The 19,602-nt window shown below is 33.7% G+C and overlaps 2 protein-coding genes across 15 annotated transcripts in view; one reads left to right on the top strand and one right to left on the bottom strand.

Moving 5' to 3' along the window:
* The window catches only part of LOC131949754 (zinc phosphodiesterase ELAC protein 1), a 20,825-nt gene extending 9,078 nt beyond the window's left edge, over positions 1 to 11,747 (bottom strand). Inside the window, exons 1-4 of one of the 13 annotated variants that reach the window (XM_059311640.1) lie at positions 11,709 to 11,747; positions 963 to 1,058; positions 771 to 886; positions 231 to 425 (exon numbers count right to left, since the gene is read on the bottom strand). In XM_059311640.1, coding sequence (XP_059167623.1) covers positions 231 to 425; positions 771 to 886; positions 963 to 1,058; positions 11,709 to 11,730 — 429 coding nt within the window. In that variant the 5' untranslated portion in view covers positions 11,731 to 11,747. Of the gene's footprint in view, positions 1 to 230; positions 426 to 770; positions 887 to 962; positions 1,062 to 1,319; positions 1,432 to 2,353; positions 2,410 to 2,458; positions 2,485 to 2,683; positions 2,864 to 11,708 lie in introns of those variants that run through there. The other 12 variants (XM_059311638.1, XM_059311641.1, XM_059311643.1 and 9 more) reach the window with 12 other exon arrangements.
* Positions 11,748 to 12,211: 464 nt separating this feature from the next.
* LOC131949753 (membrane progestin receptor gamma) lies at positions 12,212 to 19,348 on the top strand. Of its 2 annotated transcripts, none has more exons than XM_059311635.1 (4): positions 12,212 to 12,327; positions 15,244 to 15,400; positions 15,495 to 15,631; positions 17,436 to 19,348. In XM_059311635.1, the coding sequence occupies exons 2-4, from the start codon at positions 15,338 to 15,340 to the stop codon at positions 18,238 to 18,240; spliced, it is 1,005 nt and encodes a 334-aa protein (XP_059167618.1). In that variant the 5' UTR covers positions 12,212 to 12,327; positions 15,244 to 15,337; the 3' UTR covers positions 18,241 to 19,348. The 2 variants fall into 2 exon arrangements, with proteins under 2 accessions (XP_059167618.1, XP_059167617.1); XM_059311634.1 differs by having other exon boundaries at positions 12,245 to 12,338.
* Positions 19,349 to 19,602: the final 254 nt, after the last annotated feature.

The following is a 19,602-nucleotide window of genomic DNA, read 5'->3' as shown; positions in this document are numbered from 1 at the left end:
TAAAACTGGATTTAGAATTTTTACCAGATTAAAATAAGTCCCCTATACTCTGTATATGATGAAGTACTGAGGTGTAAAATGGTGATTTTTGTGCATGATTGAAATACTTCCTCTATACGAGGAGTCGTTATGACGAGGGCCTTTACAACTGTCTCACTGAAAAATATATAACAGTACCATTTTAGACATTACAGGAATGGTGTACGAAAATGTTTAATTACTCAGATTACCTCAATATTATCTGGTAGCTGCACATCCAGTGGTTGTAACTCATGAACAATGAAATCAAAGTTCAAATCTGAACGAGAATGACACAAGGCTGTACAGATGTAATGCCTCAACCCTAAAGGGCCATATAATTCCACTGGTTCGTCTCTTTGGTTGTTTTGGCTCATAGTACATAAAAGCCCTGGTAAACCAAACAGCTGAAACATTTTATTAAAAGAAATACAACTTTTAATTTAAACAATCTATGGTCATAAGATAAGATCTTTTTAAAAAATCTACTTATCTGTAAAGAGCAGTGATTTACAGGATGCTAGAGTAGTATCAACAGATTCTAACTCAAACTTTTAATATACTCACAACAGGGCTTTCAAGTTTTGAGGTCTGTAGAATTTTTATGGTAAGCAATTTTCTGATTAACTGTGCACCAATTATCCAATATGATATGAAAACGTTTTTTTACCTTTTTGCTTTGGTGGGTAAAAAAAATGGTGTAACCATCTTAAAGATACTGACAAATTGAGTTATATCATACTAGTACATACATGATCCCCATGAAGATGAGTAATGAAGATCTTGCTGATTTTTCCTGATTTTATTTGACTTTTCATGATCTGCACTTGTGAGCACTCCCCACAATCAAACAACCAAACACCTTCATCTGAAATGTAATTAAGTCTAAAGCAATCCACATCAAACAAGCAATCATATAAAGGCCTATATACTTGATTACTAACCATGCCTTAATGCTGTACATGATACACATCTAGTGGGTGTAGGCACAGCAGAAGCTGTACCCAGGAAAGTTAATTCCAACAGGTCCATATCTTCACCTGCTTAAGAAATTAGAAAATATAAAGCTATCTAAAAGTAAGGATTAAATAATTTGGGCTTAATTACTATCATAACATTAAATTAAAATTAATACTGTAATTTATATTAGGCTAATCATAACCTAAACTTCCCCTCTCTCTATTGTAAGTAGTCAGTACCGGCCCAAGAGGTATGAGCTGTTTGTTATGGGGAAAACATGATCTCTAGAACAGAAACCAATTCATGATTTATCATGTGTTTGACCATGCTGCCCCACCTACCTACATGAGGATATAGTCTGTAACATTTACCAAGGCCTTGACAGAAGCAGTCATAAAAGCAGAGAAATTTAAAAAGCTATTTTTGATATTCATAAACTATTACTCTGTTTGCTTTAGTGGTAACTAGCATACCCGTTCCGGGAGTAGGACAAAAGGCCTACATCCAAAAGGCTGACAAGAAAAAAGGCTGACACTGACAAAAGGCTGACAAGACATAAAGCCTTACAGCCAAATGACAGACAGCCAAGAGGATGACAGACCATAAGGCCGACAAACCATAAGGACGACAAACATAAAAATACTAATATTGCAAAACATGTGTTATTGCATAGCTCCTACCTAGACACCATTAAAATAAAGAAAGAAATAAGATGAAAATTTCAAGAGAAGAGATGATGCTAGTTGCTATCCTTCATAAGGTAAACCATTGGATCCAAGCAACTGGAGATTACTGAGTATCTTAAACACAAAGGATCAACACCTAAATATTGCAAAATGGTGCCGTTTCTACTGTCTGTCATAGCTCCTTCTATGTCAACAAGGTGAAACAACCATCAAAGAATCAAGTCAACAGTAACAGCCCACATGCAACTAGGCAGAACATCAAGAGACAATGCTAATTGCTATCCTTATAAGATGAACAATGGGGTCCATGCGACTAAGGATGACGGGAGCATACAAAGGATAAACGCCATTAAACGGATACGTTTGTTGTCGAGTAATGTTGTTAGATACAAGAGAGGTGAGGATTCCACCGCTTTTTCAACCAGAGATTTGGTCTGTACATGACAATCATCTAACTAAATGAGGGGTGGCACAGGAGGTGACATGTAATCGTTGGAAAAGATCACCCTGGAGTCTTTTGTTTTCTAAAAAAAACTAAAACAAGAACAAGGAAGAATGGAAGTAGAGATAGAGGCAATATTGCTTGTTGAGCCATCAAAAAACAAACAATATTTACAGAAAGAGGGCAGGATTAGCAAATGTCATTGCAGAAAGGGAAAATTTAAATTTAAAAATAGTAAAATACCAACCCTAACTAATCCTATCGCTGACCCTAACCCTAACTAATCCTATCCCTAACCCTAAGCCCTAATCCTAGCCCTAATCCTATCCCTAACCCTAATCCTATCCCTAACCCTCATTCTAGCCCTGACACTAGCCATAGGTCACTGCGCATGCGCAGAGCTATCTTTTGCCGACTAAGTGGAGACGTTGGGGAGAAAAATCTTCTTCCGAGTAGTCACTTCGAAAATTAAAATAGAAGTAGAGGAATCTAGATCTAGAAATCTAGATCTAGATCTAGACTTAAATTTCTACGTGGCATAGCATACAATTTATTTATCATACTAGAGTAACTAGACCTTATTTTTTTCTATATTGTACCATAACTTTATCATTATGTAAGTGGTTTTCAATAAAAAATTAAACAGTAAAGTTCCACATGTAAACACCGATACACCATAAAAATGAGACGTATTCCCTGACTATGAGGGCACTTCTTTTCATTAATAATTGACCAAGAAAGAAACCGAATGTACGCTAAGGCCTACTCTTTATTTACTGTAGTTAGTTGCACAAACCAAGAAAATATGACGTCACAGTCTCAAAACCTTTCGTTTACAAAGAAAATAATTAGATCTACGTCTACAGCCGTCTACACATAGCGCATCAAACGGCTTTAAAATAGATATCACGTGATTCCGTAACCCGTTTTAACTTTAGTCGGAACGACTTGATGCGGCCGCTTACGGCAGATTAATTTTTTGTTCAAGACCACTTTTCTATATGTCAAAACAAAAGCCACTAAAAAAGGTAAGTTTTCAAAAATTGTAATAAAATATTTTAACACTCGGACTAGCTCTGTATTTGTTAGGATTATTTTAATAATTCATTTTTTTGCTTAAGTCTATTTTTTTGTAATATTTTACGCTTTAGCAGACGACGAACTTCGTCTCACAAAGCAATCCTCCGAGTGACACTATTTAAACGGTATCGATACTTTTTTAAAACCCTTTCCGCGCCGACTGATTGATTGTAAAATATAATAAATTTTATGACATTGACGCTTAAAAAAAAAAGAATACTTACAAAAATTGGAGTTTAAATGTTGATAACGTAATTATCTTGTGTTAAATGTTAATACAAAACACATTTATACAAATATGAACTGTTTTGAAGGCCCGCTCTAGTTGTAACTAATTCGCTGTCATCATGATCGAACTGGGAATCGAGCTATTAAAATAAAAATTCTGTAAAAAGATACACACTTGAACTAAACATGGATTGAGTGTAATATATTTATCTATTTAATTAAATGCCCTAGTAGACTTCTTTTTGTTAATTATTAATAATGTAGAAAATAGGTGCCCTGTCAAAACGACCTGGGACAAATCGGCCCCGTCAAAACGGCCCCGTTAATATGATCCCGTCAAATCGACTCCCGACAAACCGACCCCGTCAAAATAGCCCCGTCAAAAGGGCACCGACTTATTGGCTCCCGTCAAATGGGCTCCCGTCATATTGACTTGCGACATATAGGCTCCCGACAAATGGGCTCCCGACATTTAGGCTCCCGACAGATAGGCTCAGGACATATTGGCTCCCGACAAATGGGCTCCCGACATATTGGCTCCCGACATAAAGGCTCACGATAAATGGGCTCCCGACAAAAGGGCTCACTACATATTGGCTACCGACAATTGGGCTCCCGACATATTGGCTCCCGACAAATGGGCTCCCGACAGTTGGGCTCCCGACAAAAGGACTCCCGCCATATTGGCTCCAGACAAAATGGCTCCCGACAATTGGACTCTAGACAAAAGAAATCCAGACATATTGGCTCCCGACTAAATGACTCCCGACTTATTGGCTCACTATAAAATGGCTCCGGTTAAATAACTCCCGACTTAAAACACTTCCCGACAAAGAAACCGTTTTCTGAGGAGTTATCACATTTTTATCTTTAAACAGTTCGCTTTCTACAAAGTTTCGAGTATTGTAATTTTATATTAACCTGATTTAAGTGCATGCTGAGCTGTTGTTTACGCCACACGACCCAAGCTCAGCTGTTTCTGTTTAAATTTAGCATGCATGTTACACATTTTGCGTTTGTTGTCTAGGTTTTTCACATGTTAATTTCAATGAACGGATGTCCACATGGACCCCCTCCCTCCTTCCCAGTCCACGACAGTCGATGTTAATCGACACTCCACCCACCATGTTGGCGTCATAAAAGGATGACGGCTAGCAAACATGCTTTTGAAAAATTGATCCCTGGACTACAAAAACAACAAACGAAGAGGTTAACTATCATACTAGCTAGTATTACAAGGCGTGGGGGAGGGGGGGGGGTGGTCTGTACATTATGCATGCCTTTTGAGCAATGTGTTAGTCTACTTTAAATCGCAAGCCTAGGAAATAGTTCATAAACGATACATTTATCTACTCGATACTTGCGAGGCTAAAAAGAGGGGTGGGATGGGGGTCGGCTCGGGAAAAAACTTGAAAGAGACAACAAAGCGTTTATGTACGTCAGCATCGCCCTTTGTAAAACTTACTAAGGGGAGATAATTCCAAGTATAGGCCCTAAAAGTTTACTATTATATTTCTTGTAAAAAAAAAAAAAAAAAGTAAACGTATATAAAACTGAAGTTTCTAGTATCATATTATTTTTTTTATTATTTGTAGGATACAAGATAGTACAGGATACAAATTCAACCACTATCACAAACACCTATTTAACATTGAAAAATGTACAATGGATTTCGGGTCCCTAACAAATGCCGCAAATAAGAACCGCGCATCACGAAAGCCCACTTCATATGTAGCGGCTTCTCGTGCCATGGACTTTGTTGTTTTTTTAAAAAGAATTTTGCCGGCGACAGCGTGTGTTTGGTTGTAGGGAAATAGAACTCGGCCTTGTTGGTGCCCATCCCTTGCCCGGTCCGCCACAGTACACTTTGGAGGATCGGTCTAACAGTTACGTGTCCTCTATTTGACTATCAAAAGGGGGCAAGGAGTCAAAGAAGTCATATTTTTTTAATAACCTGGAAGCATATTGACTGTAATTGTATCGTAGGGACCCTAACCTGGCGTGTGTATAATGGACGGCAGCATCCTACACCCCTAAGTAGAAATGTAACAGATGACCACTAAACTAAAAATTAATACAGTACAAGAAATACTTTTTTTTAAAATTAAGACATGGCGACCTAAAGCTAAGGATGCTTTATTATCTTAGGCTTATTTCTGTAGTCCATTGAGGAATGGTGGGTGTTGACATGAGCCATTATCATTATGTCGGGAGCCGTATTGACGAGAGCCAAAATAACGAGCCATTTTGTCAGGAACCATATTGACGGGAGCCAATTTGTCGCGAACCTAAATAACGGGAGCCTATATGACGGGAGCCACATAGACGGGAGTCAATTTATCGAGAGTCTTAAAGACCGGAGCCTTTTTGTCATGAGCCAATTTAACGGGAGCCAATTTGACGCGAGCCTAAATGACGGAAGCCGTTTTATCAGGAACTATATTGACGGGAGCCCTTTTGCTGGGAGCCCTTTTGTCTGGAGCCATTTTTGTCGTGAGCCTAATTGACTGGAGCCTAAATGACGGGAGCCTAAATGATATGAGCCAAATTGTCGGTTGTCGTAATGACGGGAGCCTATTTGTTAGAATCCTTATTGACGGGAGCCTTTTTGTCGCGAGCCTTATTGACGGTAGCCCTTTTGACTGGAGCCTAAATGACGGGATCCATTTGTCTATGAACCTTTTGACGGGGCCGATTTGACGGGGCTATTTTGACGGGGCCGTTTTGTCGGGGTTGTTTTGACGGGGCCGTTTTGTCACGGGCCGGTTTGACGCCGCACGAGAAAATATTGAAAATGGTCTCACAAAGTAGACCAATACTAGTAATATCGATACCGCTTAACATGCATCTCCGTTCAGCCTTAAATCTAGTATTTAAGCCCCGAACTTACTAGTTAATTAATTAGCCCTAAAGGCTTTATTCATGATTAATATTGATAAAATTAAAATTAGTGATTCAATTATTGTTTAAATTGTAAGGTTCTTGTTAATAAAACACCATATTTCAATGTCTGTCAACCTATTAAGTAGGCCTATTAACTATACTATTTATTTTAAAATAGGCATATAGTTTTTTCGACTTACTAGATCTAGCTTATTTTATTACTCAGTTGTTTTTTTTAAGCTCTCACAAACACACTAGCTATTGTTTAACTAATAACTCTAGTAAATATATTAATATGTTTAATATTATCAAAGTTTAATTAACTTTATTAAGCCTAAAACTTGATATATTAGTAGTAACATATTTTTTTCGGACGTTACAAAAACAAAAACCAGTCACTTTTAATTAGTGGTATCGATGCCCTTCTTCAAAAGGTCCGTGTATTTTTTTTTTAATAATAAAATATATTATAAGTATAACTATTAATTTTTTTTTTGCTATCCATTGTCAAAAATTAAATAATATAACTATAATTAACTACTTATGATTTAATTATTTATAGGCAAGACAGAATGGAGAAGAAGAATGCCTTGAATGTAGTAAATCTCTATCAAAGCTATTCTGATGTAAGTGGTGAAGTGCGAATAGGCAATGTTGTTTATTTGTACTATATAAAAAATAAAAATATCTCCAAGGTACTTGATGAGCTATTAGATAGAAACAGACATATAAAAACAACAAAAATCTATTTTGCTAACAGAAACTCTGTAAACAGAATCATTAAAAAATTCATGCTCTTAAAATCAAACCCCGAAAGAAATTGGCATCAGTTGGTTAGTTATTTCAAAGAACCGTATGTAGGAATAAACACACAGGCAACACCACTATCTGTGAGAAATGAAAATAACCAAAATCCTACACAACAGCTGACTGCTTTGAGTGAAGAGACAATGACAATGGATGAAACTACAACAGATACACAAGTATTTGATTTGGGGGTAGCTACCAAACCTTTATGCAGAAAGAAGTGCTCACAGTGTTGTGAAAAAAACATAATATTGAGAAAAAATTTAGAAACCATAAAAACCTTAAGGAAAGAAATCAGAGACACAAACACTGTTCAAATTAGACATTTGAAAAGATCTGTAAAGCAAAAAGAAAAATTGATTACAACTTTGAAAATCAAGTGTATAGAAGAAAAAAGAAAATGCAGATTTATTGAACAAACAAAAGCAACAAGAGATTTAAAGAAAGAAATTATGATATTAAAAATAAAAAACACAAAACTAAGAAGCAAAATGAAACACTCATTGTTGAATCACAAAATGGTGATTGACAATAAGAAAGAAGTCATTGAAAGTTTTAAAAAAGAAGTTAGTTCTCTGAAACAGCAACTAAGTAAACTTCTGGCAGATCATCACAATTTAATTGATCTATACTTAGAGTTAGAGAACAAAGAAGAAAACATAGAAACAAAAACTGGCAATAGGTATTGTCCAAAACTTAGAAAATGCATTTATAGATCACTTTTAAGTCATTGCCCAGTTAGAGGAGTAGGTGAAATTTTACAATCATTTTCTAGCACAGTATGCAACAAAAATTTAGATAGATTTCCACATTATTCAAATATATCAAGAATGATTTATGAGCCAGCGGTTCTATCATTAATACAAGTTGGTGAAGCCATAATGAATTGCGGCACAATGACAATATCGTTTGATGCCACTACTACAGGGGAGAAACATATAAATGCATTTAGTATTTCAACCTATCCACCTAGAAAGGATTACACTATATCTTCACAAAGAGTGGCAGGGGGAAGAGCTTATGATTATTCTACAAACATTTTATCTGCTTTGAGAGAAATAGGTTCCCTATTTTCTGAATTTAAAAAGATCCCATATATTGATTTCATGGACAATTGTCAAAAGAAAATGAGAAGTTGTTTGTCAGATAGAGCCCCGGTAAATAACTGTGTCCGACAAATGTTAGAAAATTATTTAAATGTCCAGCTGATTAAATTAAATTGCAATATACATCCCTTGGACACTATAGCTTCACAATGTAGGAAATATCTTTTAAAACTGGACAAAACCATTGGCACAACATCAGCATGTGGAAAAGACTGTGCTGCTGTCTCAATAGTATATAACATATCAAAACTAAGGTAAGAAAACTTTTCCAATAATAAAGACATTAATAAATATGTTGATTACTAATATCTTACTGACTATCATACTTTTTATCAATTTTTTTAGAACAACATTATTTACAAGAACATTTTTTCCCCAGGTACAGCTCAAAAGGTGAACCAGCTGCATTTAAATTGTTTTTAAAAGACAATAATGTAACACCTAGCAGCTTTGTTAGATATGTGGGAAATAGGCACCATGTGCTATTTCACATGGCAGGAGTAATTATAAAATATGAAGAAATATTAAAGAAGTTCTGTAAGAGGTATTCTCCAATATTTCTATTTAAACAATTGTATGATTAATTAGCTTGTGTTTACTTATTATTTTTTTTATGTTGACACCACATTTTTATTCTATAATAAATTCATGTTCACAGAAATGACCACAATAACATTTGTAAAAATCTATACAAAGATTTATGTAAAGAAGATGTATTACTTCAGTTACAAGCTCTTGGGTTAGTAGGAAAAGTTATCACTGGGCCTTGGATGACCCTTCTGTACAAAAATGCAATGGGCAGGACAAATCTTCAAATAGTAGGTGCTTCGTTTGAAAAATTGATAGATTTTCATTCTTTCAATGACTACAATGTTAGTTACTACTTTATTTTATTTTTTTACAGAGCCAAAATTTTCAATATGCTGTTAGCATGTTGGAGAAATTGATTGCTAGTCCAGTGCTGATTAAAAGCCACACAACAATATTTGAGGAAGTCTCCCTCAAACATGATGATGTCCATGCAGTACTTTTAAATAGGGCACATGACAGTGTTAAACTAGAAAATATTTTGTCTTGTTTGTTGCAAGAAACTGTTGTTGTTATAAAAAGGCAGATGGGCAGTTATTTATCAGATCCATCTGATGAAATGCTTGAGGCCACCAAGTCTGCCCCCCCACACAATATACACTGTGAGAGAATACTAGGAATGGCTGATTTTTTAATTCGTCGAGCGCCAAATGCCACTATAGGTTTTGTAGATTGCAAGGTTAAAGCTAAATTAAATAAAACAATGGAGTGGCTTGATGCAAAAAGTATCAATGAACAAAATCAGCTAATTGATTTTGCTATAACTGAAGGTGCTCGCAGGCGAAGATCACACAAAACCCAACAGCGAGAAATTGAAAATGAAATCATACAGAGAAGAGAAGAATCAATTAAAAAGAAAGAAAATAAAGAAAGAAAGAAGTTAAAGATAGATGTTGTTGATAAGTTGGCTAAAGGTCAGTTATTTATAAATGATGAAATATTCTGCAATGTGGAGACCAGACAAAAACAAGTGTTAGCTAAAATTATCAATGGAGAGGATATGACTGGCCAACTGCTGAAACACAAGTGGGAATGTATAAATGACAATGACACCTTTTATTTTGGTAGAATAGTCTTAAGACTCTCAGCTAGTGAGACAAAACTTGATAGATTTGTAATTGCTTATTGGTCAATTGATGAGGAAAATAGTGAAGACTCAGAACTCAATGTAGATACTTTAATAACTGATATGATCAGTAAGCATCTGATGTTTGAGTTTTAATGTACAAGTTCTTTTAGAAGTTATATTGTACAATGTATAAATAAAAGCTATATCCATTGCAATGCACAAAGTTAGTCTCTTTATGAAACACAAGAATGTATATAAAATAAATGTATGTGACTGCTCATTGTTCAACAAAATAAAATTCTAAGTTCATGTTTGTCAATATGTAGTTATGATATCTGATTATTCCTGCAAATCAGATGCATGTATTAATTTATTCATAAATAATCAGCCTTTAGATTATTCATTTGACTTTGAGACTACACATCCTACTACACTGTACACAAAACTAGCCAGATTGTTGCTTCTATTCACACATGACTCTTAAAATTAAAAGCTTGTAAACTTTGAGACTTTCCTATAGATCTATAATTAATAAAATAAACAGACACACTCTGTTTATGAATTTGTTTTATTCTATTTTTTAATGTAGGCATAAGTTTCCATGGGCATAAGTTTCCATGTATGTTATAATAAATACTGTAACTTGCTCTGTTTCTTAACATTTTTAAACTACTCTTTATTGTGCCATGATTTAAACCATATCCATGTTTACTTGTTTAGGCCTACTTTTAATTAATCAAGTTTTGTCAGGAAGCATATTTTTTTAAAATGTCTCTCAATAGATCTAGAATCTAGATCTAGATCACGCCCTTAAAACATCGATGCTCGTTGCATTCCACCAACCCGTAATAGATTTCGCGTAAGGCCATGGCTCATCGTAGATCATGAATAATCAGGGTTGAATTCTGGAGTAGAGCTAGATTCTAGATCTAGATCTTTGTTGTTTTAAATTAATTTAATTTTAATGCACCATGCAGGTCTCCGTAAAAAATCAATAATCGGGAATTTCATTTAAATCTAGATCTAGATAAACTTTAGAGTTTACACTTTTTAGACATATGATGGGGATTGAGTCTAGTTCTAGGGTAGAGTCTAGTAGTTAGTAGCTATTTACTGTAAATTTTACATTTACTGTTAAACGGTAAACCTATTTTATTTTAGGCTTTTTTTTTAATTATTAAGCTTTCATCGACATTTTTATCTATCTTTGGTATTTCCTTAAGCGTAAATATATTTAAAGCTAATAAACAAGATTGTTTAAAAACATTTTATTACAATTTAGTCTCTGACTTTAGTCTTACGTACTCTCTTCGCTCTAGACTAGACGCGCGCAAAGTTAAACTGCGATAATGTAATAATTTTGAGAAATTATAATTATGCCTTTTATTAGAAGATTTTCCCATTCGCTTTTTTCGTACTCTCGACGTGACCAACTTTTAGTTTCATTCTCCATAGGCTTAGTTGTCCCCGCAATTTTTACACTAAAACCGTCATATCTAGAGAACCGTTTATCCTATAAACATAAATTTGGTATCATTTTGCAACATTTAGTCCCATTAATACAACCCTGTCGTTATTTTTGTCATTTTTATCAATTGAAAAATTGCGTGCAACTAACTATTATTTAGGCTATTTATCCTTGTATTCATTCGCATTTTAGATTTTAATTTTTCACTTTTTGCATGTGTCTATATTTCCCAATAGCGAACACATTTTTTTTTTACATTTGTGCCAAATAGGGAACGCCCGTTCCTCATAAGGAACATATTAATATTTTGCACTTTAAAGCATAATTAACATGATTTTCTGCCTTATATTATTCTATGATTCTATGGCCTTACAACAAGTGCGCGACCAGTCCATGTTGCAGTTGCCACATGAGCCAGTTCCTTAGCAACTACAATTTCACAAAGCACGGATAGATGGGGATGGGGAGGTAAGATCATTTTCTTTTTAAAGAGATGGGCTTATAGTGTAGCCTCATTTGAAATAAAAACGATATACATACATACACATGTTATTTTTTTTGGGACCTGTTAAATTGTGTCCTAAATTTAGGCAAAGGTAAGAGTAAGGGGAGAGAAATGGGGGAAGCGGGGATTCCAAAATTATATATTATTGTATTCACTGTATTGTTATATAGATTCTATAACATAGATTCTAGGCCTAAGGCTAAGGTTTTGACATTGTCAGTGACAGTGTTATTAATATTTTGCCCTAGATCTAGATCTATATACTGGTGGTCGGAAGCTCATAATACGTGTGTAATACAATAATGTAAAGTGTGCTAGACCCCAAATAACAAATTTTAGGGTTTTTTGTTTTGTTTTCTCATTTCTTTGCAGAAAATCTGGCAACCGTCGGACTAGATTCTAGATCTAGATCTAGATCTAGGATGCTGACAATCATGATTTGTTTTGATGGACTGAGTTGGTACATGAACTGAACACAGTGAACACGGTTTGTTAAAAGTAAAAGCTATGGACACCCATTGTGTATTGACCACTAATTACAATTAGATCTAGACTAGATCTATATCTATTATAATTAATCTATCTCGATCTACTTTCGGTAAAATTTACCGTAGCCGTAAGCGTAAGGTAAATTTAAATTATGAAGATTTTTCATGATTTCAGATTTATTGATATTGAATTATTGAATCATTGATGAGTAGATTTATTTCTAGATTATCTAGATCTAGAAATCTGTTAATCTATCGTTTTGGGTACGTAAAATCGCCCGCGACTAGTAATGTAGTAATGTGAAAAACAGGTGACTCCTTAAATTTTAATAATTATTTCACGTTTTTAGGAGGATTTAGGCCTGTTTTTAAACAATTGAATTGAAACTTTTCAGTAATAAATGAAAACTAGTGTTGTTTCCAACAGATGCAACATTGCTCATTTACTACAGCAGCCATCTTGTTTATTTTTTTTTTATTGTAAACTTATAGCGCAAGATTCAGGGGAAGCCACTCTAACTTACAGATAGCCGCTTTTTATATAGCAAATCCTGCTTGCAAACACAGCTGTTTAAAGTTAATTTCTTGCCTAAATTGATATATTTAGCTAATGATTTAGGTTTATTATTCAATTAGGCCCCTATCTATAATATTTGACACAAATGTATCACAATGAATATATAGGCCTACTTCCATAAAGCCTTGAAATGAGGTAACTTTTTCGTACATTACTAGCCGCGGGCGATTTTATGTACCTAAAACGATAGATTACCTTAATTATTGTTCATTGACCGATGTGCCGACTTAGCTTCTACTACACTATTCACTAGTCAATAGGCCCTAATGACAATAATTTGAATTTTCTAGACTCGAAAACTCTAGACCTAGATTTAGATGTAGATCTAGTTTTAGACTAGTTGTCTAATCTACTAGTTACTAGAAATCTAGTAACTAGATTCTAGATCTATTAGGCCTATATTATGATAAATATAATTTATCATTTGATCGGCTTAGGACTTAGACATCTAGATTCTTGATCTAGAGGCTAGACTAGTCTTGTATTAATTTATTAGGCCTAAATGTAACTTTGAAAATTGACCCTAAAAGTAGAGGTTTTGAGAATTGGATCTGTTTTCCATCTTAGTTACCGCTCCCCCACATTAGTATTACGAGCTTATTGATATATTATCTTGCAGTCTAACTCTAAGTAAAATGATGTTCCAATTTTAAAAGCACCTGAAATGTGTTGATCATTGAACATTTTTCTTGTTCAAAATCATCATCTCATATATCCCAGTTTTGTTTCCGTAGATGTGTTGAACACTATAGTATAGAGATAGTTGCCAGAAATACAAGCAGTTTGTTTAAGGGACCTATATTTTTGTTATTATTATTTTTTTATTTAGGTCTATAGTCTATATCAATCATAATAGAAAGCTAGATCATTTTAATTTGTACGCTACAGCTGAATTAATGTACAAAACTCCAAACACAAATGAAACTAGGTAAAACCTTAGTTTAGCGTCGCTTATTATTCCGGAATGGTATAGCATTTTAAAAAAACAGTAAAAAGATGGCAAAGTCTGTCACACAGTTCCGGAATCCACCAGAAGTACTGTAAACCATACTTTATTTGGCGTCATCTTTTATTTTTAATACAGAATGTTTAAAATTTGGCTAGATTTATTTTAATTGTGCTTTATATAGGGCTACTGCTTTATTAATCATTTTGTATAACTAGTTATTTTTAAGTGTTTCAGCTAAATATTTCTGCTACTAAACATTGTTTAACAGGGTTCATAATGGCAGTCTGGAAAAAGTCTTGAATTTAGAAAAGTGAATTTCAGACTTTAAAAAGTCTGGACAGGTCTACACTGTGGTATGACGTTTTTCGCTGGGTATCATAGAAGAAACCCGATTTCTCAGTTACTACGTCATTGGGGGGGGGGAGTGTTAGACCGTCTTTTTTTTGTTGTTGTTGCGTGACTGACAGTGTAAATGTGTTACAAGTATTTAAAATTGTTATTTAATGAAAGAATTATCGGCCATACAAAGCTTAGAAATCTCTCCAAACTGTTTTTGAAATCTTTGCAAAGAAAATGATTAGGGCTAGGCTAACCCACCCTTCCTAGTAACTAAGGTCACTGATATCTAAACTTGTATGAACTCACCGTGACCCCAAGTACGTAGTTAGTGATGTTTGGCTGGGGGAGGGTAATAAAAGTTATGGTACTGTTCATGATATGACGTATTAGACTGGGCTACTGTGAACTCAGTGACCTATCCACCGTCTCTTGTTGGGTGGGGGGGGGGGGGGAATACCAGTAGTTTTTAATAGCAGACAAAAGTTTCTCAGTTATAAGCACAAATTATGGTGTGGTTACAATGGTCTCATTTTCAAAATATATTAAGAACCCTGTTTCTATTCTAGTCACTGTTACTATTTTTGTTATCATTTTCACATTTTTGTAATCATTTTTCTATTTTCGTAATCTAGATTTTTTTTTATTTTGCCTAGCGGCTAGCTAGATCTAATTAATTAATGGTCGCAAATCCGCTCTAAGTCAAAAACATTAAATTATTACATGTGACTATTATTTATATATTTTTTTAATGTTTAGATCTACTAATTTAAATTTACTATTATATTTATTCCTGTTTCCTTTTGTCGATTAAACTTTAAAAATTACAACATTAATTTACTATAATCGACTTTCACTTTATTTATATTTCAATGGTCAAATAAACTATGGTTTACCGTAAGTTTAATTACCGAAACTCAACAAAAATTACCTGAAACTATAACTATGAAATATTTTTGTGTTTTAAAATAACTTTTAGGTCTCTTTGCATAGTTAATTAATATATCATTGGACAAAGTTTCCCATTGCTAATTGTTTCTTTTTTTTTTCTAGCCTGTGATGATTGGGCAGATAGTGAGAGTAAAACCTTGTTCTGTAATCTACTCCACTGTACCAAGTGCTTCCCTGCTTACATCAGAACTTTGCAATGCTTGGAATGTCAGTATCCACAGGTCAAGGCCTCAGTGGTCCAATATATCATGTACATCAGGTTTGTTGAACATAATGACAATCAATGTATGAATATTATCCATATAGGGGCCTACATTATAAATTTACTTTAATAAAAAAAATTTCTTGTGCAGGTCCCTGAGCATTTTCATGAGCACTATATTCTTCGAGGCTATCGCCACCCAAAGAGCTCTGTTACTCAGTGCCTACTCAGTCTGTTTGATCCTACAAACGAAACATTAAATATATGGACACATTTTCTACCTACATGGTAAGTGTCAGTGGATTATTGTAAATGGCCTGAATAATATTATAGACCAGCAAAACCTATGTTTTAACTCTTTAAGCCCGTAATTATTTTCAGGTTTTACCGGAATTTTTTTTTCCACTCATTTTTTATGAGTACCCCTGCGGCTAAACGGCCCATATCTTATTTCTTATTCATAGAAAACGAAAGTAAATAAATTTTTCTACAAAAATCATGGATCGGATTAGTCTTAGTTTAAATACATTAATTTTGGTTTTTAGTTTTATAATGTGGCGACGTAAATGTTTAATCGTGGCCGCTGAACAGCATTCCGCAGTGTTAATAAAATGTCGTTTTGCAAGTTGTTTTACAAAAAAATTCTATAAATTACAAAATCAACCTAATGAGAAAACTACAAGAAGCAAATACATCGAAAAATGGTTACTCTAGCGTTATCATGACCAAAATTTACGATTAAAAACTTGGATTCTGAAAAACAACGAATTAAATAGAGAAAATTTTATCGACCACTCGGAGCGTCGTTACGGTGTGGCAGGCCGGCGGACCGACCGCTGGGAGCATCGTTACTGTCTTAAAGAGTTAAGGAAAGTTGACCATTTACAAAAAGATGTATGTAGTTTCCAGTGTTTGTCAGAATATGTTGTTTTTATTTTGCCTGTAGGAAATTTTATGTAAAAAAAGATAGAATTTTCATGGAATTCTCTGAAAATAAACCAGAATTTTCATGGAATTCTCTGAAAATAAACCGGGAGTGATCTCGAATATTCTTATATAAAACAACAGGGAATGGCAACTCGGGATATAGACATGATTTTTAATCCATTTTTAATTACTTAAACTTTTTATAATGGCATAAAATCCCATAGGAAAAAAATTGCACACCAAGTGAACGAAAAACAATGTGTATAATAGTGTGGAATATTATTAGTACTTTATAAATTAATATGCCTTTTTTTAGAAATCGGAAATAGCGTAAATTACTACACCCGGTCAACGGAAATTACTCAAAATTTGACAGAAGGCAGAGAATTAGATATTTTACTTATATGTGAAATTTCTTTTATCTATCTGTGAAACAGTACTCAAGTTATAGGGTTTTGAAAAATTGAAAGTAGAATAAGTTCCACTTCCGGTTATTGGAAATCACTGAAAAGTTGATACAGAACTACAAATTTGATATAATACTTATATATGAAATTTTTTCAACATAGCTGTAACGGTACTCAAGTTATTGTGTTTACAGACACACATACACACACACAGACATACAGACAAAATTGCAAAGCCCAGTTTTTCAGAATCGATTACACATAACATGCCAAAATTTTGATACATGTGGATTAATAATTTTTGCCCGATTAAAATAAGCCCTCAATGCTCCGGATGTGATGAATTGAGTACCATTTCAGTTATGTTGGCCCAGACCAAATATAATTATTTGATCAACTTTGTAGTTTTCTATCAATTTTTGAGCAATAACTTGTAACTGTACATACTCTACTTACACGTCTCTTAAAAGTCTCTTAAAATAAGTTAAAAGCTGATAACTTGAAAAAATTAAAGCCAGGTATACAAAATTTAAGATGAAAATATTAGATTGTTGGCAAAGGTTTATTTCAACTTTTGTATGATTTCCACTAACCAGATATGGTACGTTGCTCTATTTCCTGGGGAACACGATAACTTGAATTTAGTTAAGTAGACAAAAATAAGTGTAAGATCTTATACTTGAATCACTCTCTAATTTTTTCTGGATTGAATTCAATATTGTTTTTGATAATTTACACTATCTATTTACCTTTTTCAGGTACTTTGTGTATGTGACATTACACCTTGGATGGAGCATTGACTTTTTGAATGATTGCTATAGTTGGCCACTTCTATCCTACCTATTAGTCTGCTGTGCCTTCCCATTAGCCAGTGCTGTAGCTCATCTCTTCAATGTTATGTCTGACTGTGCTAGGCATGTGTGTTTTTTTCTGGACTATTCTGCTCTAAGTCTCTTTAGCTTTGGTGTTGCTGTTATGTATAGAGCCTACTGTTTTCCAGTAAACCTCCTGGACAATGCTAAATGGTACAGTGATAATTATGTTGAAATAGCAGCTGTTAATGCAGTCATCTGCACAATAGTTTCATGTCAGACGCGCTTTATGAAACCAAGTCCTTTAAGGAAAGCTCTTCGTTTAGGAGCTTTTGCAGTTCCTTATGTATATGACAGTTTTCCATTAATTTACCGCATTGTTTTCAATAATGTTAGTGAGCTACATCTCTCTGCCCACTACCTTCACACCAGGCAGTTTATGTTTGCATTTTTAGCAGCATTTCTTTATGCTTCTCATCTACCTGAACGACTAGTACCTGGAATTTTTGACATCATTGGCCATTCCCACCAGTTATTCCATGTCTCATCTATATTAGCAGTGATGGACCAACTACATGCTGTGCTGCTAGACTATCAGGGACGTAAAGAATATGTTCAGACAAAATGGGACTTTGAAAAGTTTGGCAACAGTCTTGGTTACTTGTTGGTTATATTTTGCATTAACTCAATAGTCATTATTTTGTTTACAATACGATTGTTCTTTTTTAAACACAAACTAAAGAAAATCTAATTACATTTTTGTTTAATGATTATTACAGACTTTATGTTGCAAAAACTGAATCTGTGATTTGTAATATTATTGGATTAGTTGAATGTACATAAACATGCACAAAACATTTTTTGGTGATAAAGCTTTTGAACATTAAGAAATATGCCGTAGTATTTTTTTTATACAGCAGTAAATTGTGATGGTTTTTTTATAATCAGTGTTACCTTGTTGAATATTCAGGAAAAAAATTAAAAGTATCTCATGTCCATTATTTTTAACTATCTCTTTATACATATACATTTTTTTATTAACTCTGGTAATTTTATTGTTGTTGCTGTCTGTGGCATTAACAGAATCTATTTACAGAAGAGCAATGACAAAAGCACAATTTGAACAATACTTTTGTATACTGTAAACAATAGAACCTCCTGTGGTACATTCAGCAATATTTGTTCATGTTGATAGATTGAAAATTCCAGATAATCATATTTATTATCCATGCTAGTGAAGGTCCATTCCATTTTTATATAATTATACAATTTATTATAGTAACATAATTAATGTATCATTAATTGACAGTAAGGAATAATTTGTCTTAACTACCATTTAGATAGAAAAAAAACTGAATATAACTAAGAATTTTGAAGTCATTTTAAAAACTATGTATCCCCAAACAAAGGTATCCCTTTAGACTATTTTATTTATTATTTATTTCAAATATATTACATATGCTTGTTGCTGCAGGAAATGGCATTTGTTGTAGTTCTAGTTTTTGTAATATGTGAAACTTATGATTTGATGAAACATGGTCTGTTTACATTAATGATTTTGCCTACGAGATATTTTTAAAAGAAATGCAATTCTTGTGATATATGTTAGAGAAGCATTGTGTGTGCACTTGATGTTATTTACTATTGATTTAAAAGCAACTCAATCTTCTTTGCCATTTTATAGTTCCTAAACTATGGTAGTAGCTATAAGGATGATTTATACTACGGTACTGGGCCTCTTCTTTTAAAATGTATATTTTCTATATGAAATTAACTTTTAAAAAAAATCAAAAAGTTTATTTTTGTTGTGAACTTTTTTTTCCATCAATAGATCTTTGTTTATATATATCAGAGATGAAACTTCCTGCCAGTCTTTGTTTTTTATATGAAAAACTAGATTGATTTAAGTTGAACACTTTCTGAGGCGGTGGTTGTTAGATGAACAAAATGAGACTAAAGGACAACTCTAATTTGGTTACAGTTACAACCATTTAGTGTTTCAGTTATTGAAAATGTCCTTTAAATATTTTAGAAATCAGGAAACACATTATTGCTTGAGAAAATATTTATTTCTTAGGCGGTCAATTTCTATTTTTGCTCTACAATTTATTTG

The sequence above is a fragment of the Physella acuta genome, unplaced genomic scaffold, assembly GCF_028476545.2.
Source record: "Physella acuta isolate Inbredline_101_S28 unplaced genomic scaffold, ASM2847654v3 ptg000713l, whole genome shotgun sequence".
NCBI lineage: Eukaryota > Metazoa > Mollusca > Gastropoda > Physidae > Physella > Physella acuta.
This window is presented reverse-complemented; position numbering and strand designations above follow the sequence as displayed.